The sequence below is a fragment of the Physeter macrocephalus genome, chromosome 2, assembly GCF_002837175.3.
Source record: "Physeter macrocephalus isolate SW-GA chromosome 2, ASM283717v5, whole genome shotgun sequence".
NCBI classification, from domain to species: domain Eukaryota; kingdom Metazoa; phylum Chordata; class Mammalia; order Artiodactyla; family Physeteridae; genus Physeter; species Physeter macrocephalus.
In genome coordinates, this window is record NC_041215.1 from 7,508,005 (window position 1) to 7,531,808 (window position 23,804).

General features: G+C 56.6%; 1 protein-coding gene across 1 annotated transcript in view; it reads left to right on the forward strand.

Annotated features, from left to right (window-relative positions):
- Positions 1–3,440: 3,440 nt before the first annotated feature.
- UNC5A (unc-5 netrin receptor A) overlaps positions 3,441–23,804 on the forward strand; it is a 63,085-nt gene continuing 42,721 nt past the window's right edge. Inside the window, exon 1 of the mRNA XM_024116321.3 lies at positions 3,441–3,548. Coding sequence (XP_023972089.1) covers positions 3,479–3,548 — 70 coding nt within the window. The 5' untranslated portion in view covers positions 3,441–3,478. The remainder of the gene's footprint in view (positions 3,549–23,804) is intronic.

A 23,804-nucleotide genomic window follows, 5' to 3' on the forward strand; every position in this document is an offset into this window, starting at 1 on the left:
AGAAAAGAGGGGGCAGACATGCTTGATGTGGCCCCAGAAGATTAACTCAATGAGGGGCAGATTCCTGCTCCCTTGAGAGAAGACATTTCCAGCCAGCAGAGCAGTTGGTGGTGAAACTTGTGCTCTGTCACTGGGATATTGCAAGGGGGCTGCAGACACTTGCAGGAGGGTCCCCCCTAGGCAGGATCTGGCTCCTCCTTCCCCTTGAGTCTGGGGCTCAAGAGCAAAGGAGGCTGGAGATGTCAGGAGCCCTCCTATCTGGCCATCAACCTTTGGGTCTGAGATAAGCCCTTCCTGGCAGCCCTCCAACCTGGATTCTTAAGCAGAATTCAGGTGAGACATCTACTCCCCTGTCTCCACAAGGTATCCCTGCTCTTTTTCCTGACATGGCCCTGAGTACCACTTGGAAGGGGACAGCTGACCTGAGACCTGAGTGACTAAAAGGAATCATCCATGTGAAGATCTGGGGACAGGAAAGCAAACAGTAAGGCCTGGAGGTGAGGATGAATCTGGATGCTGAAGAAACAGAAGGGAAACCACCATGGCTAGGGCACAAGCAGAGTTGCAGAGTAGGTAGGGGGCAGGTCATGCTGGGCCTAGAGGCTGTGGTCATCACCGCTGCTGCTTTCCACATATTTCAGCGGCTGCTTTCCAGGCATGTGGTAGAAATTACACTTTCTTGTCCTCTTGGGTGGGCCCATAGGGCCAGCTGTGGCCATTGAATTGTGAGTAGATGTGTCATTTCTGGGATAAGCCATTGATCGCTGCTGGGTGTACTTCCAGAACTCCCATTTTCCTCTCACTCACCTAAGAGTGGCTGCTTTGTACTTGAGTGATGAAGATCTGGAGCAGTAGACCCATGATGGATAAATGAGGAATTCATTTTTGTTTATTTAAGCCACAGAGACTTGGGGACGGTTACCACAACATAATCTAGTCTATCTTGACTGCTACACAAACCATCTTATTCTGGCTGAAGAGAGAGGGCCAGAGAAAGGACCAGAGCAACCAAACTGAACAGAGGAGAACCTTTTCTTTCCTGTACGCCAAACCTCATTCCCAAATTCTAATCCCAGAGCAAAAACTGCAGGGGAAAATGTACGGAGCATGGACATTGAAATCAAACCTAGCACAGAGTCATCTCAACTAACCTTGCAATCATTGAATAAGGTTGGCCCTGGGCGTAAGGTACTTTCCTTCCCCAAGCCTCAGTTACCTCATTGATAAAATGGAGATAATAATGTTTATTTAACAGGATTTCCTGTGAGTATCAAACCAAATTATAAATGTAGGCAGACAGCAGAGTCCAGGACACACCATTATGATATCATCTTATACCCCAGCCCCATTCCCAGTCTTTCATCCTCAACTACTTCCCTCCAGTGCCCCAATCCCAGTTCCTAATCATCTCCCCCATATTGGAGGCCCCAAATGCAGTTACCGCTGTTGTTCCACCTCTCTCACCCGCCTCTTTCCTGGGAGTGGGGTGGAGCATAATGTCAGAGGGAACAGCCTAGGTACACTGCTCCCCCCAACACACACATATGCGCACGCGTGCACGCACACACACACACAAAACACACACACACTCTCTTGTTGGGTAGATCAGGGCCCCTTGACACTGTCTATGCACAAGCAATCCCCAAAGCAGAGTTCAAAACCCAGAGCTGGTGGATATTTGGGGACATCTTCATCTGGGCTCACATGAAGTTAATTTAAAACAAAATTTTTTTTTAGTTAAAAATTTTAAATCAGAAAATTTCATATACTGATACAATGGCTTCTATTGAAAATTTGGAAGATGTGGCCCTACTGGGCCCCACCCCACTCCCACCCCCAAACTGGCACCTGGAGAAGAGCCAGCTGTGCCGGAGATGGGACTCTGTGCCCAGTCCCCAGCGCTGCCATTGCCTCCTTGGCACTGAAGCCCAGCATCTATAGATATGTACCTGGACATTGGCTGGTGTTTTTCACAGTAGAGTTAAGAGGAAAGCAAAACATTTCTCACAACCCTTCTCTATCAAAAGTGGGAAACAAAAGACAGACCGAGAGAGGGCCTCGTGTTTCAAGAAATACAGGAGAGCTCATATCTCTTTGTGGAAGCGAAAGACCCTTCTTGTATCGCCCAGCATGCAGCATCAATTTATATTATCGACTGGCCCCTGTAGACATTTTAGTTTGCGACCGTGCCCTCACCCTTCCCGTTCTCCTCCCGACCCAGAGTAGGAACCTCTCTTTTTCTAACCACTCTCCCCGTGCACATGGTGCGTGTTTGTCATTTCTTTTCTCCTTCAAGGCAACCCTCTGTTTATTTTAACCAGATTAGGGAATGGGGGGTGGGGAACAGGAGGCTCCTGCATTGGTCGTTGCTGGAGGCTCCGGGAGACAACATGACTTGCTCAAGGTCACAGAGCTAGAAGGCGGAGGCTCCTAGACCCTACCCTAGATCTCTCTAGCTCCCAAAGCCCAGTTGGTTCCTTCACGCCCACGTCTCCGGCGCGGTGCGCACTCCGGGTGCAAACACCGCGCGCCCTGTCGGTTGCGCTGCGTCCTAGGATTGTTTTCCTTAGGTGAACGGTGCCGTGGGGTTAGAGAAACCTGGGGTCACTCGGAGGTCCACCAGGCTACGTGGCTGGGACTGCGGGTGGCGCCTAGTCTAGCCTACCCGCGTACCTCTGCTAGCGGGCCAGGGCCCGGGAGCTCTCCTGCAGTCCCCTATCCAAGCTACGGGCTAGGTGGCGTACCGCGGCACGCTGACAGCCTCGGAGCGCGGCCGGGAGGCGGGGACTGGGGTGGGCTGGGGCTAGAGAACTGCAGCGGAACCTACCCCGGGCACCCCTGCCCCGGGCCTCTGTCTGCAGCCTGGCGCCGGGCCGGGGTCGCCGCAGCCCTGGGCCCCTCCCGGGCCACCTGTGCGCAGGCTGGCGGCCCCGGGAGAGCCCGGATCCGGAGAACCGATCCGCTCCGGGTTTCAGACTCCTGGCTGGTCCCTGGAGATCGCGTGGGGCGGTGGGAGGCCTCCCCGCCCACCAACCCAGCCCCTCCCCGGGGGAGCCTCGGGCATCGCCGGGAGGGATCCCCGGAGCTGGAGGGTGGCCCGCTCGCGCGGCGCAGGGCGGCGGGGCCCCTCCTTCCTTCCCCCACCCCGCCCTGCTGCCGCCCCGCTCCGGTGCTCCAGTCCGGATTTTGCGGCGCCCGCCGGCCGGCTCCCCGGCTGCGGGCTCCGCGCGGCGGCTGGCTCGGTGCGCGGCGCGGCTGGCGCTGCGCTCCGCCCCGGCTGCATTGCTGCGCTCCCGGTGCCCAGGGGAGCCCACGCGCCGCGTGCGCCCCGCAGCCGGCCTCCCGGAGGCAGCGCAGACCGCTGGCATGGGCCCCGGGGGTGCCCGGGGCTGGGGCTCTGGGCTGAGGCGCTGAAAGGCGCCCTCTCGTCCGCGGGGCCCTGCGCCTGGCCCGCCCACCAGCCTGCCCGCCCGCGGCCATGGCCGTCCGGTCCGGCCTGTGGCCAGCGTTCCTGGGCATAGTCCTCGCCGCCTGGCTCCGCGGCTCGGGTGAGTCACGCGCGCGCTCTGGGGAGGCTTGCGGGGGACCGTGCGCGCGAACGCTCGCTGCTCTGGGGGTCCTTGACCCGCGCTGCCGGACCCGGCCGGGAGCCCCGGGGGCCAAACTTTGCGAGGCGGGACGCGGGGGCCGCCTCTTGCTGCTGCGCAGCTTCCCCGCGCGCTTGCCCGGAAGCCTGGGTTCTGCCAAGTACAGGAGCAGCTGTCAGCGCGTGGGGCTGGCGAGTGTAGACACCCCACGCCTGCAGGCGGGGGAAGTTCGCTGGTTGCCCGGCCCCAGAGCAGGGTCGGGGGTTTAGATCAACGCCCTGGTTGCCCGGCCCCAGAGCAGGGTTGGGGGTTTAGATCTGACTTTGCCGGTTAGCAGATTAGAGGGTTTTGACCACATCCCAAGTACCCAGGAAATTGAGGAAGGGGGTTAAGATACCTCTTCCCGGCAGCATCTGCCCCAAACAGCTGCTCACAATTCCCAGCTTGGCACCTGGCCTCTGCCCACGTCCGGAACACAGTGTCCTCCTCTGTCCTCGCCACACACGCTCGCACACGCACACACCCAGGCGTGGAGGCGCATACACTAGCCCCCCAACCCCTGTAGCCGGCACAATCAGAGCGCCAGGGCCCCTGGCCCGCGCTGTGGCTCTTGGCCTTCCTGGTGTGTGGGGGCCAGATGTGTATGCTGTGGGTCTACTACCGCGTCCTCCCCTCCCTTTCTCTGAACAACCCTCTCCCTCCCTTCGTGTCCCTTTGGCCACCCTCTCCTGCCCCATAACTCAGCCTTCAGCCCACCTCCTGGGGGTGGGGGGAGTTCCCCTGCATCCTTTGTTTGCTGTCCCTGAGCTTCCACCCAGGCTGAGTTTTGGGGGGCCTCCTGGTCTGTGCCCGACCCCCATGCACTTAGCAGAGCTGAGTGTCTATGTGTATGGTGGGGGGCGGGGGGAGGGTGTCATTCGTGTGATCAAGGGGGCATGGAGTTTGCCCTAGCAATTCTTGATTCTTGCTGCCCTGAGACCCTGGGGGGGTGCCGCTGAGCCTGGCCAGGCCATTGTTAATCCCAGGTGTGTCAGAAGGGAGCATTGGGTTTCCTGAGATGGGAAGCCAGACTGACTGGAGATGAATGAGTGAAAGCTCAGAAACCAGCCTGATGATTGAGGCTGATGGCTGTTTCCTTAAAGGGTCTCTGCATAGTGCATCCTGCATCCACCACTGCCTGGCCACCCTCTGCGTCCTGCCCCCCCTCAGTTCTCCCTCCACCTCATCCCATCCAACTCTCTCTCCCTTTCCATCACCCTATCATCCCCCGACCAAACCCTCACTTTACCAAACCCCTCTGCCCCATGACCTCCCCTCCTCATCCGGACTGAGCTGGGAGGCTGCCCTGCCACTGGGTGCGTCTTCATATTGCACACATGTGTGTGTTAGGAGTGTGTGCATCGCTCAGGGGTACGGGTTGCACCACTGACCGTGGTGAGCTGGGGGTGTTCGAGCTCCACACACAAGGGAGGCGTTGCTGGATACCCAGTAGGGGCCGGGACATGTTTACTGAGTCAGATGCGTGCGAGAGGGCTGTGTGGTCATATCTACATGTTGCCCACGTGAGCACGTGTGAGGGCCATGGGTTGCCATGTGTGCCCTGGCGATGACCGGGCTTGGCAGTGTGTGCAGCCTTGGTATGCATGTGGCCAGATGAGCGTGTGTGACGGCTGTGAGCAGTGGCACAGGTGAGGGTGTGTAGATGAGACGGTGATGGGTACTGGTGAGTCAGGGTGCCGCAGCCCCGGGGGTGCTGCGTGGATTCCTTGGGAGGCTGTAGAGTGGGGGAACCGCATCCCTGGGTCTCGAGGCACCTTTTGGGGCCTCGTGTAAGGTTGCCCAAGGAGCTGGCCAGTGGGCACCCGTGCCACAGGGCTGCCCTGGAGCAGAACCTGCCTCTGGGCATCAACTCTCAGGCCCATGTGAGGGGCTGCGGAAGGGCATGGGGCCCTTCTTGTCATCTGGGGCCCCTCACTGCTGGCCCCCACAGGCTCCAGGCACATGTGCCCAGCAGGCTGGCCCTGCGCTGACCCCGGCTCCTCCCACACCGCCCATTTAGCTCCTTGGCAACAGCAACCAGTGAAATGTGTCTGTGAGTGGTTGAGGGAGGGACCGTTTGCCAGGCGGCAGGGGGCGCCGGGGGCCAGCACTTCTGAAGCCTCCTGCTCTCCAGGCCAAGTGCCCACCCTCTGTCTCCTGATATCACACAAAAGCCTCTCCCTTCAGCACACCTACCCGGGTGGGCCCTCTCTGTGCCCGGCACACAGGGACCCACGTGCCTCACAGGCTTTTCCCATTCATACCCAGTCACACAGCTGGCACCTGCCTCCCCGCCCCTGTGAGCTGCACACACCTGTGTTTCCCTGGCTCAGATCTCTGCACTCCTGAGGGGGCGGGACCCACGGGGAGCTGGATCTTCTGGAAGGTGGGGCTGAGGGGCATCACTTAGTCGTGGCATTGCCCATCCTGACCCCAACATTCTGTCCCAGTGGCCACTTCCTCAGGCCCCTCCCCCACCTTCAGGGCTGAGCCTGGACCCCTCTTTCCACCCCCCACCCCCAGGCTGGAGCAGTTGGTTGCTGGGAAGGTGTCTTAATTCTTCAAGGCTAAGAGATACACTGCTCTCACTCACCCTGCCTTGGGATGGGGGTCTGCTCTTTGGGGTCCCCCCAGGCACCCCAGAAGCGGGCTGGCCCTCTGACTGGCCCACCTGCCTCTCCTTGCCTGTGCTGGGAGGGGCTTCCCTTAGGAGCCTGGGATTGGCATTGATCCAGGTACCAGATCCCCCAGCCAAGAGGCACTGACTGGCCTGGTTCCTGGTTCCTGAGCAGCCAACTTTGGCCTCAGCCAGGGGCCAGGACCCCCTGTCTTATATCCCTTCCTCCTGCCTCGTGCTGCTCTAGGCCCCAGAGCTGCAGACTCAAGCCATGAAGTCTCAGAGGCAGAAGCTGCCCTCAGCCAGGGCTGGAGGACTTTTCCAGGCAAAGGCCCCAATGCTGAGCTTGGCTGCCACCAGAGACACATGTATACACAGATGCATACACACACACACACACACACACACACACACACACACACACACACACAGGCATGCGCACGTGCTCACTGTCTCATGAACATACCCAGACCTGCTCATTCCAGGCCAACCCTCTCCTGCAGTCCCCTCCTCCCAGAGGCCCTGCCATCCCCGCTCCCCCTTTTCCCCCAGCCTGGGGCTGGAAACCTTAGTCTCTCTTGGCTCTAATCTTCTCCTTCACGCTTCATGTCTAATCTGTCACCAAGTCCTCCAGCTCAGCCCTACTTGTGACTTTGCTCATGTCCCTCTCCTCCTTTGTCCCCTACTCCCCCAGCCCTTTCTTCCTCACCTTTCTCACCTGGACCAGTGCAGTGGCCACTCATCCCCCTCATGTGCCTCCTCCACTTAGACTAATGCCTCTGGTACCCAGCCTAGAACCCACTAGAAAGCCTACTGTGGCGCCCCGGTGCCAGCAGGTAAAGTCTGAACCCTGAGCCCAGGAGCCCTTAGGGAAACACCTGCATCACCACACATCCCTGGGCTGATGTGTTGGCAGGTTGGGCATCCTCCTTGGCTCTGACTGCCGGTGGGGTGGGCATCCACACCCCCAGACAAGCTCTTGCTTCCACACACTGTACTTCCCTTGCCTTGCAGAACCTGGTGCCCCCAGCCAGCCAGCCACGCTCCCCATCCTATACCCCAACATCCTCAGCTCTGTCCAGATCCAGGCCAAGCCCCCCTGCTGCCTCCAATCCCCACTGTTCCACTTATCTCAGCCCCCAGCTTCAATCCAGCCCCCTCCAAGAGGCCTCCCCAGCTCCTCCTAAGACCCAAGCAAGGGCCACGGCATGGCCCTGATGAGCTCTGAGTGGGCTACAGGACAGAGGTACTGATTCTTCAGCCCTGGAGAGGCACGTGGGGCCTGGGGCAGCTGCCAGAGGCATCTGGCCTGAGCCACCTCCTCACTCACGCCAGTGCTTCCCACAAATATTGCCACTGTCTATGGCACTGCGACCCGGTTCTCAGCCTCCAGCGTGCTCCAAGTCACAGCCAGTCAAGTGCTTATTTTTTCTCTTTATTTCCTCTGCTTGAGTTCGGGTTCTCTGGCTAGGCAGGGAGGGCTGCTGCGGCTGGGGAGGGGGAGAGAAGTTTGCTCTGTCCCCTCCGCAGCCCTCCAAATCCCTCCTCATCCCTGTGCCTGTACACAGACTGCCCTGCTCCAGGGAGGCTGGAGATGGCTTCTGTCCAGGGCAGGGACTAGCTAGCTGACGCCCCACACACGGATGGCAAACCAGCTCACGGGAGCCTGTGTGTCTGTGAGTCCCTCACACAGTTTTGCCCATGTATGTGGAATAGGAACCTCTCTGCCCACCCCCAGCCCTCCCAGGCATAGATGTTCCCAGGTGGGTGTCTTCTCGTGCAAATAATGTCATTCTGGCCCCCACACTTGCAGAGTGAAGCCCCTGGAAGGTAGGGCTGAGGGGCACCCAGCTGTGGCATTACCCATCCTGACCCTGACAGTCTCTCTGGGTGGCCCTTCCTCGGGCCCCACCCCCATCCTCAGGGCTGGAGGTGACACCAAGACCGGTGGCTCTGCGGGCACCTACGCAGGGCTCCTAGCTCCTGAGGCTCAGCCCCAGCGGAGCCCAGCCCCTGGGCCCCGACCATCCTCACCACCCAGATAGACGCCCAGCTTCCTGCAATCAGTTCTGCTGGCTCAGCCCTCCATTCCTCTTGTCTGCTCCCATGAGAGTGGCATTGAAGGGTCCTCCTGCCTTCTGGGGAGCCTTGGCCCCCTCCTCCTGTCAGGTCTAGTAGAAAAGGCAGGGCTTAAGAGGCAGACAGGCCCGGTTTCAGTCTAAGCCACCTGACCTAGGATGAGTAACTTTTACTCCCCAGCCTGTTTCCACCTTTGTAGAATGGGGTCACGTCTGCTTCCTGAGGTTATAGTTACGAGTTGATGGGCAACATAGAGCACCCAGGGTGGACCCCGACATGGAGCAGGCATGCGTTTGCCTCCTTCCTCCATTTTCCCTGGCACCTGAAGGGACATGAGTTAGGACAGGGTGGGGTCTTAAGATGCATCAGGCCCCAGGCTCATATATAGGAGAGAAGATGGTCTCTGTATAAGCTGCTTCACCTCTTGTTGCTCCAGCGCCAAGCAAGAGCCCTCAGGAGGAATCATTGCTTCTAGTTGCAAGAAGCACCCTACTCACCCCCCATCTGTACACACATCACCCCCTGCAGGGCCTGATTCAGACACCGTTTGCTGCAGTGTGCAGAGAGCTTTGTTTGGGGGTTCTGTGAACATGATGATTTGGGCTCAGCTTGTCCTGGAACTGTGTGCTGATGATCAGCTCTCACACACAGAACATGGCAGCAAAGCAGGGGTGGGGGCCCTGGATGGAATCAATTCTGGTTCGGGCTCTGCTGTTTGATTGCTGTGTGATCTTGGACAAATCACTTAACCTCTCTGGGCTGTTTTCCTCTTTGTATACTAAAGGGTTGGGCTTGATGACTACTGGGGGCTGTGCCCAGAGAGGCTGCCTTGTGAGCCTGGGGTGGACTGTGCACTCAGCAGCAGGTTCCCCCAGGAACTGTTCACACCTGCCCAGCACCTGCCAAAGCCACCAACCACATTGGCAGCAGCTGCCTGTGTTGCCTTGGAGCTACGTGGCCGTTGCAGCAGGGCCGAAGGTGACTGTGAGACAGAGGTGGGTCCCAGCGCCCAGGCAGGGAAGCAGGGTCATGCTTTAGCTGATGAACTCCCCCAGTGGCAAAAACAGGCCTTATCAGGACCCCCAGAAGGTCAGAGTGCCAGTGCCTAAGGCCCACCCTCTTCCCAGGGACTGATGTCAGATGCCACAGGCAGTCTTTGGTCCCCTGGGAGCCAGAACCCCAGGCACGTGGAGAAGGTGGTAGGATGGTTGAGTTGGCAGGCTCTGGGGTCAGGGTTTGGACCATGGTTCCGACTAGGGTGAGGCAAGGGAGGGGCCTAGGGTGCAAAATTTAAGTTGTGCTAGTACAGGGTCAGCCCCTGAGAGTGAGTGCCTCCTTACCTTTTGTACCCTTGGCACCCCCTGCCTCACCCTCGTCCTGGCTGTGGATCCAGCTCCTCCCTGTACTTCTTTATTTCCTTGTCTCTAAAATAGTCATAAGAGGACCTAACTCACAGTGTTGATGTGTGGATTAGGCAGACTGATGGCATGTCAATCTTGGCACACAGTAGGCACTCAATAAATGTTAGCAATTGCTGGTGAGGGATATAGCAGAGGGCACTGTTCCATCCTCTCCTGTGGGGAGTGGGGGAGTCCTTGGTGCCCTCTTTGTGGGAGAGGGTGCAGCTAGGGGTCCAGGCAAAAGGGCAGAGGCCTGAGGGGAGGTCTCCATTTGGGGATGGGGGACAGGCCTTGTGTCTTTTCTCTGCCCGCTTTGACGCCCAGGGCAGGGCATATAGAAGTCCCCTGCCCCTCCTGCTCTCCAGGTGTGGTTGTTGGCTGCGCCATCCCAGCCCTGTTTGAGATGGAGACAGGGAGATTCATAGCCATCAGGAGATGCCTAAGTGGCAGCTGCTCCCCAGAGTAGGCCACAAAGGGCAAATTTTAGGTCCCGCTTAGATGGGGGAGGGGACCCTGAACTCCCCACCTATGAGTGGGCCATGGTGAGAGCACCAAGGGCCAGTGCCCTGATGGGTGAGTCCCCCAGATTCACGCCCCTCTCCACGCCTGGATGTCAGAGCTGTGTCCCTTTAGAAGGCTCAGGGTCACCTTGAGCTCCAGGCAAATACATGGCTGAGGTTTGGGGAGGGGGAGTCAGTCTAGATTGATCCTTGGAGAGGGAGCTCTGGTCCCTGTATCCCACCTCTGCAGTATACCTCCCCAGCCAGGGTGGCAGGTGGGACTCCCCATGCCCCACCCCAGCATGTCCAGCTCAGAGCCTGCAGGGAGGTACACCCCGATTTAGACCCTACCCCCTCCTTATTGGAGCAGAGACCAGATGGAGTTGAGGGGCTTCTGCCTTTTTCCGTATCTGCATCTTTCCAGCCCTTCTCGCCACCCCACCCAACAAAAAAAGAAAAAAAAAAAAAAGGATGCCAGGCACTGGTAGGTAGGAGTGATTCCTTATGGTCCCGGCGTGACAGGCGTGACCGGAGCCTTCCCCTCTCCCCACCACGTTGTCCGGGTAGCTTGGCGGGTGGGGGTCGTGGGCTAGAGGCAAGCCTCCTGCGGGCGAGCTGCGGAGCACGTGAGCAGCCGTGGGGCGGCAGGTGCCCGAGCCCATGGGAGCCCGAGCCCAGGGGATTAGCAATTAGACGCTGCGCCCGCCCGCCGGGGCTCTGGGGAGGGCGCGCCCCGGGGCCGTCCAAGGAGAAGGGGCGCTGCGCGTCCTGGGCCGCGGCCCCGCCCCCGCCCGGCGCCCGGCGCCCGGCGCCGGGTAATGAGCGCGCAGTAAACTCGGCGGCCGCGCGGAAGAAGGGCAGGATCCCTCCGCCCGCGGCCGCCCGCCGGATTAGCGGCTCTTTGTTCGGGGCCTGTTAACAAGTTGCTGGCTGAGCGCTCGGCTGCCACCGGGGGAGCAGGCGTCTAGCCTCCGGGCACGGCGGCTCGGCTCTTAGGTTCCCGCGCCCGCCCGGCTGCAGCCCCCAGTGGCGCCGCCTTCCCTCAGACCCCGGAGACGTGGCTGGGCGGTGGGCCCCTCTGGCGGTCTGGTGTGTGTAGCGGTTCCAACTCCCAGGCTGAGCTCGCGGCGGAAAGGAGGAGATTTCTGGGGCACCTTCTGTAGGCTTCCAGTGCGCCGCTGTGGTCCGTCCCATTTTACAGATATGGGAGGGTATGGCTTTCCGAGGTCCTGGGCATCGTAAGCAAGCCTGGGGTTCCAACCCAGGTCTTTGACATCCAAACTCATTCTCCTCTGCTAAGAGGATTGAAGCCTGCGGCGGGGAAAGGAGGAGGCTTCGGTGGCTGAAACTGTCGTACCTTATATTCTTAATTACCTTGGTGATGGTAGGAACGGTGGCCGGTGCTGGGCGCTACCTGCATCATCTGATAAGAGCCTCAGGACAACCCAGGAGGTAGGTGAGGTTAGTCCCATGTATTAGATGAGGACACTGAGGCTCAGAGAAGTGGCAGAGCTGGGACCTTGTTACTGCTCAGCCTCACCTCCCCCACCCACACCAGCGGGGAGCAGAACCAAGCCCCATGTGTCCATTTACTGTCAGGACCTTGTCTGGTGTCCCATGGACTTGAAAGCCCACTGGAGAGAGTCAGGGGACCTTGCTCCTCGGTGTGATCTTGGGCTAATCCCCTCATCTCCCAGAGCCCATTTCCCCCCTGTATCCTGCCTCTTCACACCAGCCCGCCACCAGGGTGCAGGTACTTTCTAATCCTGGGCTGGGATGTCCAGGCCACAGGATTTTGATTATAACACCCCCTGGGGGTCGGCTTTCCAACTTTTCCAGGGCCACACATCTTCAGGTGGCTCGGGCTGTTCAGAGCAACTTTCTTATGGGAGGTGGAATCCTTCCCAGTAAGCTCCCCCAGATAGTTCTTGGCTTTTCCTTCTGGGGCCACACAAGGGTAGCTTTTCTCTTTTCACTTATTTAAGACAGGGCCCTATCTGCCCTTTGCCCAGCCAGGCACCTCCCATCCACTCAGGTGTTTCTCATGTAGCAGGTTCCAAGCCCCCTTCTCTATCCCCAACATCTTTGTTAGCTGCCTCTGGATGTCAGTCCCAGGAGGGCATCCCATTGTGACACAATGCCCTGGTGTGGACTAGCATAGGATACTAAGTGTGTCTGTTGCAAATATTGGAAACCCCAACCCAAACTGGCTTAAGCAAAAAAAAAAAAAAAAAAAAAGGAGATTTATTGCCATGTGTAACTGAAAGGCCAGGGGTAGCTCTGGCTTCAGGCATGGTTAGATCCAGGGAGAACAGTGTGACCAGGATACATCCCTCATCTCTGCTCTGGCAGGGGATGGGGGGTGTGGGTGCCACTCTCCAACAGCCTTTCCCCTCACAGTACCAAGGTAGCTGCCAGAGTTACCAGGACTACATCCTTGCAGTCCCAATCCAGGGGGAAAGAGAGAATCTCTCTTCCCTTAGCCATCCTACAAATGTCCTGGTCTTTCCTCATTGGTCCAATTCAAGTGCTATATGAGTGAACCAGTCCCCACAGCCAGGGGTTATGGTTGTACAGGTTAGCTGGGCCCAAGCCACCTATGTCACTGTCCTGTTACCCAGGCTGTTTGCCACCACTCACAGCTTCTTGTTCATGGAGAAGGGATGGGCATATGATCCTCAGATTTAACCAGTATGTTATCAGTACATTTTACCGAAGTATTTAATAAAAATGCTGACTAGCACCAAGGACACAGCCTGAGGCTGACAGGTAAAGACCCAAGTCTGGATCAACATTAGTCAATTAATCGGCTGTGTTAGAAAACAATGCTGGCCGGACTTCCTTGGTGGCGCGGTGGTTAATAATCCGCCTGCCAATACAGGCGACACAGGTTCGAACCCTGGTCCGGGAAGATCCCACATGCTGTGGAGCAACTAAGCCCATATGCTACAACTACTGAGCCTGCGCTCTAGAGCCCACGAGCCACGATACTAAGCCTGAGTGCCGCAACTACTGAAGCCCGCACGTCTAGAGCCGAGCTCCGCAACAAGAGAAGCCACCGCAATGAGAAGCCCGTGCACCACAACGAAGAGCAGTCCCACGAGCCACAGCTACTGAGCCCACGTGCCACAACTACTGAAGCCCGCGCACCCAGAGCTGGTACTCCGAAACAAAGAGAAGCCACCGCAGTTAGAAGCCCGTGCACCACAACGAAGAGCAGTCCCCGCTCGCCGCAACTAGAGAAAGCCCACGCGCAGCAGTGAAGACCCGATGCAGGCAAAAATAAAAAAAAGAAAACAATGCTGGCCATTCAGAAAGTTTTGCCTTCCCCTAAATGTGCTGTCACCTGGTTCGTATATCTCCATTTGCTGATCTTGAGATGTTAAATCTAGACACACCGTTTCCAGTCTGTTTCCAGTCCTGCCCTGACCTAATAGAACAGTAACCTTATGATAAGGGAAGCTGGTCTGGTGTGACAGGTACTTGGGGGTCCCAGCATGTCTCTCGGTGTCCCTGCTCCCCTTGGTCATCTGCAGCTGACTGAGAGGCACTACCAGAATCGTTCCTGGGGTCTGCATCGGGTTCACCAGGTTGTGGTTTTTCCAGTGGACATTTGTTGGGTTTTGTATCTGTCCAGCTTCCATTCCCAGTCCCATCAGAACTCCCTGACCTCTCCCCTAGTATAGCTTTAGTCAGTGTTCGACAGGCCCCTTCATCTTGGTAGCAGGGCCCAAGTGACACAGGTTAGTAATTTCCCTATCCTGATTCCTTTCCTGCTTCAGAGCTTGCTTTTTAAGCCTCTTTTCCCTTCTCTCAGCAACCCCCTTTTTGCTTAAATTTGTGAGAATCATTTTCTGTTGCTTGCACTCAAAGAACCTAACTGATGCATTCACCAAATACAACTTTCTTCCTTTTCTGAAAATTAGGCCACAGCTCACACATCTCCTGCCCCAAGACTGCTCCCCCTCCTTTCTCAGAGGTCAGCAGCAGGGTTCAGCAGGTCCCTGTGCCAGGACCTGAGGTGTAATTTATTAGGACCAAGAGACCTGAACTCATTCGCAACAAACACTCGGCCTGTCCTGATCTCGCCTGGCCTTCAGTGCTTTCTTATTAGTGTTTGTCCTGCCTCTCCACTTCAGTGTTCTTAGGTGTAAAGTGGTGGGGTGGGGAGGCCAGCTTTCCAGTACCCGCTGCCCCAACCAGTCAGAAGGCCCACCCTTTCCTGGTCCTCCTCCTCCAAGCCCCTCCTGCCCTATGTTGCTTTGGCATTTCCCACAAGCTTCAGCTGGACCTGAGCTTACCCCTCCCTGCATGGTTCTCCAGTCCATGCCTCTCATTGGTGGCTTTGTCCTTGGTTTGGGGCCATCTTTCCATGTTGGGCATGTCTGGTTGGAATATGAGCCTACCTAGATGTCTTGCAGCTGCCCTGACAATTTTTGAGAGTCCTTTTTCCTCCAGATCTTTTGGGATCACACAGCCAGAGGTCCATCTTTGAGACCCACCCTATCCTCTCAAGACCCCTTTCTTTTAAGACTCCTGGCTCCATTGGGGAGCTTGTCTTTAGTGTGAGTTGCCTGAAGCCTGGCACCCATAGGCTAGGACGCCCTTCTGACGGTGGTCAGCATCCCCTCCCCAGCAGTGATATGCTGGTAAATGTTTAACAGTTGGCTCTCTGGGAGAGCTGCAGGACAGATTTGCCGATTTCCATGGTGTAAATACTCCCACGATGGCCTATTTCAAGCTACCAGTGTGATGCTGACCAGCTTGCAAAATTCCAGAAATTTTAACAACAGGCTCTCCTAAGCCAGGATGAGCTGGCTCCAGCACATCGCTGTTCCCTGGTCACCCCAGCTCTCTGAAGAAGTGGTCACAGGAAGGGAGTGACAAAGCCTCCTTAGGCCTCTCCCTGCAGGACCCACTGACCTCCCCAGCTCTTTGGTGAGCTATGGGGTGGGGAGTCAGGCACTAGAAGATTGGGGTTAAGAGTCAGGGCCCTGGAACAGTTAGAATCCTAAACTGGGTGACCTAAGACAGGTGATTTCTGCTCTCTGTGCCTCGATTTCCTCACCCAGAAAATCTGGATAATGAAAGGCTCCAACCTCGTAAGACTGTGAGGATTAAATGAGTTACTCTGTGTGGAGCACTCAGCCCAATGCCAAACCCAGGGTGAACGCTCCATAAATGGGACTGCTGCGGACGCTGTGTGGACAGCAATGGGGATACTCACCCTTGGCCTCCCCCTGTGACACCCCCTGAAGTGGTAGGGGGAGCAGGGTTCTTGGTTGACAGCACTGGCAGAGAGCATCAAGGCAGGACCCTGCAGATCTAGAATCTTGGGAAGGTGCTCATTCTGGTGTGATGAGCATTCATGAGAGGGCTTGAGAAGGAAGGTTGTAGTGAAAGATGACTCATCCAGAGGACTTGACCAGGTATGACTCCTGACAGCCTGGAAACTGGGGTGGGTTCCCAGGACATGCAGAGTAGAGAGGTGACAGGGGTCACAGCAACATTCAAGAGCCCAGACAGGCCAGGCAAGGACAATCCATCTGCTGACCTGCAGACTGGATCGTGGCTTCAGGGCTGGTCCCTGGCCATCCCTCTTCTTCTACTCCCAACTCTGGGTGTCCCAAGGCCAGAGGAGGAGAGGGACTCTGCCTAGGACCTTAGCATGTGGTGGCATTGGTCAGACAGTGAAGGGAAAGGGAAGAGCATTCCCTGGTGACAGTGTGTGTACAGGGGAGCTGGGAGATGCAGCCCGGTTGAAGCAGACAGTGCGTGTGGGGGACCAGTGAGCAACAGCGCTGGCTGCATCGTTGAGCTGGGGAGTGACAGGCAGTGAGCGGTGTTTAAGGAGGATTAATCTGGCAGCGCGTGGAGGATGGATGAGAGCAGGGAGAGGCTGGAGGCAAGGAGACCAGCCAGGAGGCTGCAGCGGTCATCCAGGCAAGAAATGACGAGGCCTCCTTTCTCAGGGAGCAGGCAGCGGGGATGGAGTCAGAGAGATGGACGTGGGAGACATTTGAAGGGAGGAGCCTCTGGATGTTGCATGTGGGGGGCGAGGGACGGGAAAGAGGCAAACATGATTCAGAGCTTTCAAGCCTGGGGAAGTGATGTCAGAAAATGGACGGGGAGCCTCAGCGGGGAAGAAGCTTAAAGAGCAACAAGGCTCCAAGAGCTGTGTGCTTCACGCAGGGAGCTTCACCCTGCCAGGCCCTATCTAGAGTGTGGACATCAGTCAGGCACTTTGGCCGCAAGTAGCAGAAACTGGCTCTGGTCAAGGGAAGCAAAGGGAATGTAACAGGGGTGGTCAGGTTTAGTGGGTAACCAAGGGAGAGGCAAAGTCATGTCCTAGGAGAGAAGTTCTCAAAAGGTCAGGGTGACAATGGGGCTGTCCTATGTAATTCAAGGCACCAAAGGCAGGAGGGGAAAGTGGATTTGCTTTGTTCTGTGTAGCCTTAGAGGGTAAGGTCAGGACCAGCAGGTCAGAGACACCGGAGGCTGAGAAAGATCTTCCTAACAAGCAGTGACACCGGTGGCCTTGGCAGGCAGGGAGCTCCCCATCTGTGGGGCTATTGAAACAGACACTGTCAGGACCTGTCAGGGAGACTGTGGACTGGTGGCAGGTGGCCTTGGTGAGGCTCCATGGTAAAGGGGAAAGAATGGAGCTTTGGAAATGACTTCAGCTCCACTCTCAGCCCCACTCTTACTGGTTGGCCTTGAGAAGTTTTTTACCCATTGGGAACTGGGCTCTCCGGAGGGTTCCATCTCGTGGGATTTTGTAGTTTCTTTGGTGCTTGTTGCTTTGACTGTGCAACACACGTTCTCACCAGCACAGCACTCTTCCTTAAGTGACCTCCTCTCCAATACCATGTGGTCAATCATGGGGCCCCATCCTGCCCCTAGAAAACTCCTGACCAGGCTGGCAAATCCTAGTGGAGATCCTAGGCACAGTGATTGGTCCAGGGTGGCCACGTGACCTGGGCTGAGCCAATCAGGATCCTTCCCATGGCTTTTACCACCTGGAGGTGGAGGAGTTGCCCTCTCTGCCCCTGAGGTTGGCAGCTATGAAGATGCAGGCAGAGATGTTGGGCCAGTGGCAGCCAATTCCCCCTTGTATGGAGAGAGCCTGGCTGCAGAGGGGAGTGAGGCCAACACACAGAGACAAGCAGAAGGGAGAGATGTCTGGTGGCCCCGAGGCCCTAGAGACTCAGGAGCCCCCGCAGCTTTTCTCTCAGTCCTGTGGGCTGTCCCCCAGCCTTCCCGGCACTTGAGCCAAGAACATCCCGCTTTAGGCTTATGCCAGTTTGGTTGGATTTCAGTGCCCTGCACCTGAACGGGGCCTGGCGCAGGATCTCAGGAGGAAGATATGACGATATGGGTAAAGCACCCACCCAGAGGTATCTGGGTGGCAGTGTGCAGGGCATGCAACCCGCAGGTGGCAGACAGAACATTCTAGACAATAGAGAGTTCACCTAAAAGTCCAGATTTGGGGCTTCCCTTGAAAAGTTAGATCTGGGCACTGAGAGCCTGTTTTCCTGGGCAGGTAGGGGCTGGGACCTGGCTGCCACCTTGGCAGGCGTACACCTGTCTCCCATACACCCCCACTGCCCAGGCACACTGAGGCTGCGTTCTAACCCCAGCACAACACTGAGGACTTGTATGGAAGCCTTTCCTCCCCTCCCTTCTGGCTCTAGAGACTGCATTTGGGGCCTTAGATTTCACCTGTTCAGTTGAGGTGGCAACAGCTAGTCAGGTGGAAAGTCTGAAAGCTTATTGGAAACCTGGGACTGGCACTTTGAGGGGCAGGGAGGGCGGGAAGTAGAGATGAGAGGCCCATTCAGAAGGAGCTGGTCATGGGCACTGTGGGCTCAAGTCCCGTTTTAAGGGGTGACTGGGGAATGGCTGCGGCCGAGATGGAAAAGGAGGATTTGGGGAGTGATTCCGAGGAAGCCAGACGGAGGCCAAAGAGCGAGCATGGGAGCCTGGCGAGGAGTTTAAAGTTTTGAGAAGGACAGGGAGGCAGCCACAGGAGGGCTGCAGGGAAAGGCCCCGCCGACGAGGCCTGGAGGGTACACGTGCTGGGACGGGGCCAGGAATTGCCACCTGAGAGCCTGTGCTCGGCAGCATGGAACCAGTCTTGGAGATCGGGGATGAAGTGAGTGGGCAGGGCATAGGGGCCACTCGGAATTTGAAGTGCTGTGAGAGAGGATGTTAGAGCCAGAAAGGGATCCTTGAGGGCTTCAGAGCAGGAGCCCGCGCAAAGGGAGCAGGGGCAGGACAGGTGTGATTGCGCGGCGCTTGCAAAGCCCTTGCACACAGCTCTCTGCAGGCAGCCTCAGAGAGGAAGTGACTTCTCGAGTCAAAGGGCGGCCACTGCAGGCCAGGTCCCAGGCCCAGCCCCTCTGAGCACAGGTCTGTGCAAGGGGGTGGGGCAGAAGGCCCAGGGCACCAGTGAGCTTTTGAGGGAAGCCCGAAGGATGGACTGGGGGAGAAGGCCGAGTGAAGATGGGGACACATCAGTCATTAAATAAGCGTTGATGAGGACCTACTGTGTTCCCGGCCCTGCATTAGGCACTGCGGATACACCGTGAGCAAGGCCAGCACTGTCCCCACCCTTGAGGAACTCACATTCTGGTGGGGGGAGGTGACCGTGAACAAACAAGCAGACAGATTCAGATAACGAGGAATGCTCTTCAGGACTTGGAAGGCAGGCAGAGAGGGACACGTGACCTGGGACCCCGGGTGAGCAGATGCAGGCGTGTTGGCTGGCACATTAGCCTGGATGGTCAGGCCTCTCTGAGGAGGTGCCATGTGAGCTGAGACCCGAATGACAGGAAGGAGCCAGCCGTGGGGGCAGCGGCCTGGGGGTGGGAAGGAGCATGGTTCGTGGAGATCCCCTGTGGTCTGGGCGCAGGGAAGTGTATAGTTGGGTGGAGAGAAAGCGTGATTTGTCTCTGTGTTCATGTATGCTGTGTGCCCCTCAGCTTCCTGAAAGGCACCGACAGAGGAGCTGAGTGATTAGAAGTCCCTCTGAAGGCAGATCCGATAGGATCCACATGGGTGAGGAAGGTTGCTCAGAGGTGTGGGTACTGTGCAAGAGAGCCCAGGCCTGGGGTGGTTGCATGTCACCTGGACTGGGGGTCAGGAGCCCTGGGTCCCAGGCCTGTGCTGAGTTCAGAGGGTGGGCCCCAGACCAGACACACTCCTCTGCCTCATTTGAGAAATGGAGAGGATGACCAGGGCCTGGGCTGTCATGGTGCTGGTCCTGAGGCCTTAGAATGGAAAGGGGCGGGCTAAGGGTGGGGAGAAGGGAAGGTGTGGGGAGAAGCCAAGACAGGCCCCTTCAGCACCAGCCTGCAGTCTCAGTGCCTGTTGTCCCCACCTCCTCCCAGTATCAGGTATGACCCTGTAAAATGAGCTAGGGGAGTCCAATGCAGCTGAGATTCACACCCTTCTCAAGTATGTTATTATATATATAATTGAGGTGAAATTCATATACCCTGAAATTAACCATTTTAAAGTGCACAATTTAGTGGCATTTAGTGTGTTCACAATGTTGTGCAACCATCACCTCTATCTAGTTCCAAAGCACTTTCATCAGCCTCAAAGGAGACCCCATTAGCTGTCACTCCCCAATTCCCCCCGCTCCCCAGCCCCTGGCAAACACCAACCTGCTTTCTGTCACTACAGATTTGTCTATTCTGGGTATTTCATGTGAATGGAATCATGCAGTGTGTGGCCTTTAGTGTCTGGCTTCTTTGACTTAGCATGTTTTCGAGGTCCGTCCATGTTGTAGCACATATCAGTGCTTCGTTCCTTTTTATGGCCAAGTAATGTTCTGTTGTATGGGTAGACCACATTTGGTTTATCCATTATCATCGGTTGATGGACAATTGGTTGTTTCCAGTGTTGGGGCTATTGTAAATAATGCTGCTCTGAACATTTGTGTGCAAGTGTTTGTTACCCAGGAGTGGAATTGCTGGGTGATATGGTAATTCTAGGTCTAATTTCTTGAGAAATCACCAGACTGTTTTCCTCGGCAACTGCACCATTTTATGTTCCCACCAGCAATGTGTGAGGGTTCCAGTTTTCCACATCCTCATGCTTATTTTTGAAATCATTAAATTCTTGCAAAAATTGTTTTTTTCCTCTCTTGGTGCTCCAGCTTTGCTAGTGCCTGAGTTCATGTGGAGGCCACCGCCAGGCCAGCCGGCCCTGCCTGGTGTGGGTTACATGGCCCAGGATTGGCATCAAAGGGCAGGTTGGGGGGACAGGGGCACCTGGGGGCATGTGGCCCTGCAGTGGGTCAGGCTGGCTGTCAGGGAAAGGTCAGGCCTCTTTCTGCCCTCTGGGACTCTGTTTCCCTTAACCCCTCCCTCTTCCTCCACACATGCCCCCAGCCAGGAACTGCCCTCGCCGCCCCTCTGCCCCGTTTTGTGTGTGTGTCTCGTCACCAGGATAAATGTAGCTACAAACAATGCGGCGGGCTGGGTGCTAATTTGTCAGACGCAGTGCACGGCTGTGATTCCGAATACATTAACATTTTCACGTGAAATCATTTCAATTTTTAGTGATTAAGAAGTATTTGTTTTAAAGCATCAGGGTGATTTACTGCAGGCCTAGGGGGCTGTGGAGGGGGTGGAGGAGCCCCCAGGTGTGATGTCATTTGTAGGTACCAGCATGAGCAGAGATCACACCAGTCACCATCCCTCATGCACCCGTGCCCACCTTGGGCTTCCTGGGTGTGAGGCTGGAGGTGGCAAAGAGTGGACAAGTCTCGGGACCAAGAGGTGGAGACTCCCCCCTAACCTCAAGTAGCAGCCTGTCACTCTGTCTTAGCTTCTTTGTGGCACTTATCAGCATCAGAGATGACCTTCTTTTTTTTTTTTTTTTTTTTTTTAAAGAAGATGTTGGGGGTAGGAGTTTATTAATTTATTTATTTTTGCTGTGTTGGGTCTTCGTTTCTGTGCGAGGGCTTTCTCTAGTTGTAGCAAGTGTGGGCCACTCTTCATCGCCGTGCACGGGCCTCTCACCATCGCAGCCTCTCTTGTTGCGGAGCACAGGCTCCAGACGCGCAGGATCAGTAGTTGTGGCTCACGGGCCTAGTCGCTACGCGGCATGTGGGATCCTCCCAGACCAGGGCTCGAACCCGTGTCCCCTGCATTAGCAGGCAGATTCTCAACCACTGCGCCAGCAGGGAAGCCCCGAGATGACCTTCTTTATTGACTTGTGTACTTATTTTCTACTTCCCTCCACATTAGGATATAAGGTTCTTGAGGGGCTGTGGCCTGCTCACTGCTCACTGTGTCCCCTGAGCCTAGAACAATACCTGGCAGTAAGTAGAAGCTCAGGATTTGTTGGACAGATGGACAGACAGGCGGGAGAGTGGATAGATGGGTAGCTGGATGGATGAGTGGGTAAATGGGTGGGTGGACGGGTAGATGGGTGTGTGGATGGATGGGAGTGGGGAGGATAGATGATTGTTCAGGGGGCACAGAAGACCCCTCGCTGTACCGTGAATCCTGTTATCCTTGAGTCAAGCTCTCTCTGGGACTTGAGGGACACCAGCCCTCTCAGGCAAGCCACCTGTGCTGTACCAGGCTTCCAGGCACCTGGGAAGTACAAGTTCATTAGCACGAGGGCTGGTACTCACAGGCCTTCGACCCCTGCACTCTTCCTCATCACTGCCACTCTTTAGAGCCTATCCGTGCCTGCCTCTCCGAGTGAATGGGAGCCATTGAGGGTTCCCTAGGGCGCTGGACAGACCGGCTCCTCCAGGACCCAGCCGCTGCCAGCCTTCTTAGCCAGGTACCCTCTCCTTCCCTCCCGGGGGCTCCCAAGCAGGGTGGCCCTCTCCAGGGCAGCTGAGGTCTGGGCATGAAGGACGGGCCTGCAGGGGACACGTATGGTGTGCACTGGCGTGTGTGTGTGTGACAGGACGTGCTCAGAGCTTGGCCAATTGGAAATCAGGCTCCTTCAGGCCTTGCTCCGTGGGGGTCACACAGGAGGCCCTGCGTTACCCTTCTGTGCCTCCCAAACTTTAGTGGCCCTGCACCCCACCCCCGCACCCCAGATCAGACTCCTCCCCCACCTGCCCCAGCGAAAGGAAAATGAAGCTTTTATCGTTCAGCAGAAGCAACATCAGAAAACAATTATTGTTTTAATTACCTGCTGTCGCTGTACAAGACAGGGAGGTTGTAAAGTGGGATAAAATCTTTCATGTTAATGGACTGCCAGCTTGGGCCAGGGTGCGATTTATGGGACTGCAGCTGGCAACTCCAGTCAGCTGGTATGGAGCCCCCCGGGCCCCTCTCCCCGTCCCTGGGGCCAGGTCTCCAATGCCAGGGGCATTGTCCATCACCTTCTACTGCGACACAGCAGGGATCCTTGCCTCCGAGCCCAGGAGTGCTCAAGACAGCACATACCAAGGAGTGTCCTAGAGGCTGCATCCCCTGCAGGGTGAACCTTGGATCGGCCCCTCTTTCCACTCCATAGAATCCATGCCGGTGTTGGGCTGGGGCTGGCACGTGGGTGGGCCTGTCTCCCTAAATAGGCCCTCTCCCCACGACACTGTTCTGCTGTGGCCGCCCCATCCTCCAGCCACACAGGATCAGCGCCCTGGCTACTATCTTGGACTTCTGCACTGCCCAGAGCCAGCCCTCCCCACAAGCCCTGTAACCTCACACATGTCTCCTCCTCCTCTGCCCCCCAATACCTCTCAGAGCCTGAATGCCACCTCCTGGCAGAGGTCCTCACCTGTCCTGCCCTCAACCAACCCAGCCCCACTGCTGTGCCTGCATCTTCCCAAAGCCCATCATGGCACAGCCCTGCTCAGGAACCAGCCTGTTTTGTGCTAAGCTCTTTCACACATTATCTCATTGAAGCTTCACAACAGAGCTTTGAGGAGGTGCTGTCATCACGCTCCCCATTTTACAGACATGGAAACCAAGGCATGGAAAAGTCAAGCGTTTGGCTGGCAGTCTGATTTCAGAGGGCTGGTCTGAAGGCTACAGGGAGTAACAGCTGTGAAATGTTTGGAACAGCGCCAGGAATAGAGTTCATGCCCCAAACGTTTTAGCTCTAATAATAATTCTTGTTCTTGCTGTTCAACCTGGAGCAAATCACTTCGCTGCTTTAGTAACACCTCACTTTCCTCATCTGTACGATGGGGACAGCCATTGCCTATCCTATAGCATGAGAGGATCAAATACGCCACGTGCGCGGCTCAGGGCAGGGTGCGTGGTGAGGGCTTGGACCGGTTAGCTGCAGTCCTTGCTGTTTCCGTGGTAATAGTGGTGGAAGTTAAGGCTGCGAAGAGAAGTCGAGTCCACATTATGCAAGGCCCTTAATGCCACATCAAGGAGTTTCAAGCCATTCCAGAGATAGTGGGGAAGCTGCTGAAGATTTTAAATCCAGAAAGCCATGTGATCAGATCTGGGTTTTAGAAGGATCATGGTGGCCCAGTGGCAGATCGATGGGTGAGGGAGCAAAGCTCAGTACCAAAATGATCCAGATGAGGGCTGACGAGGCCTGCACCCCAACTGTGCAGAGACAGTTCCAGCCGTGGTGAAGGTGAACGGGC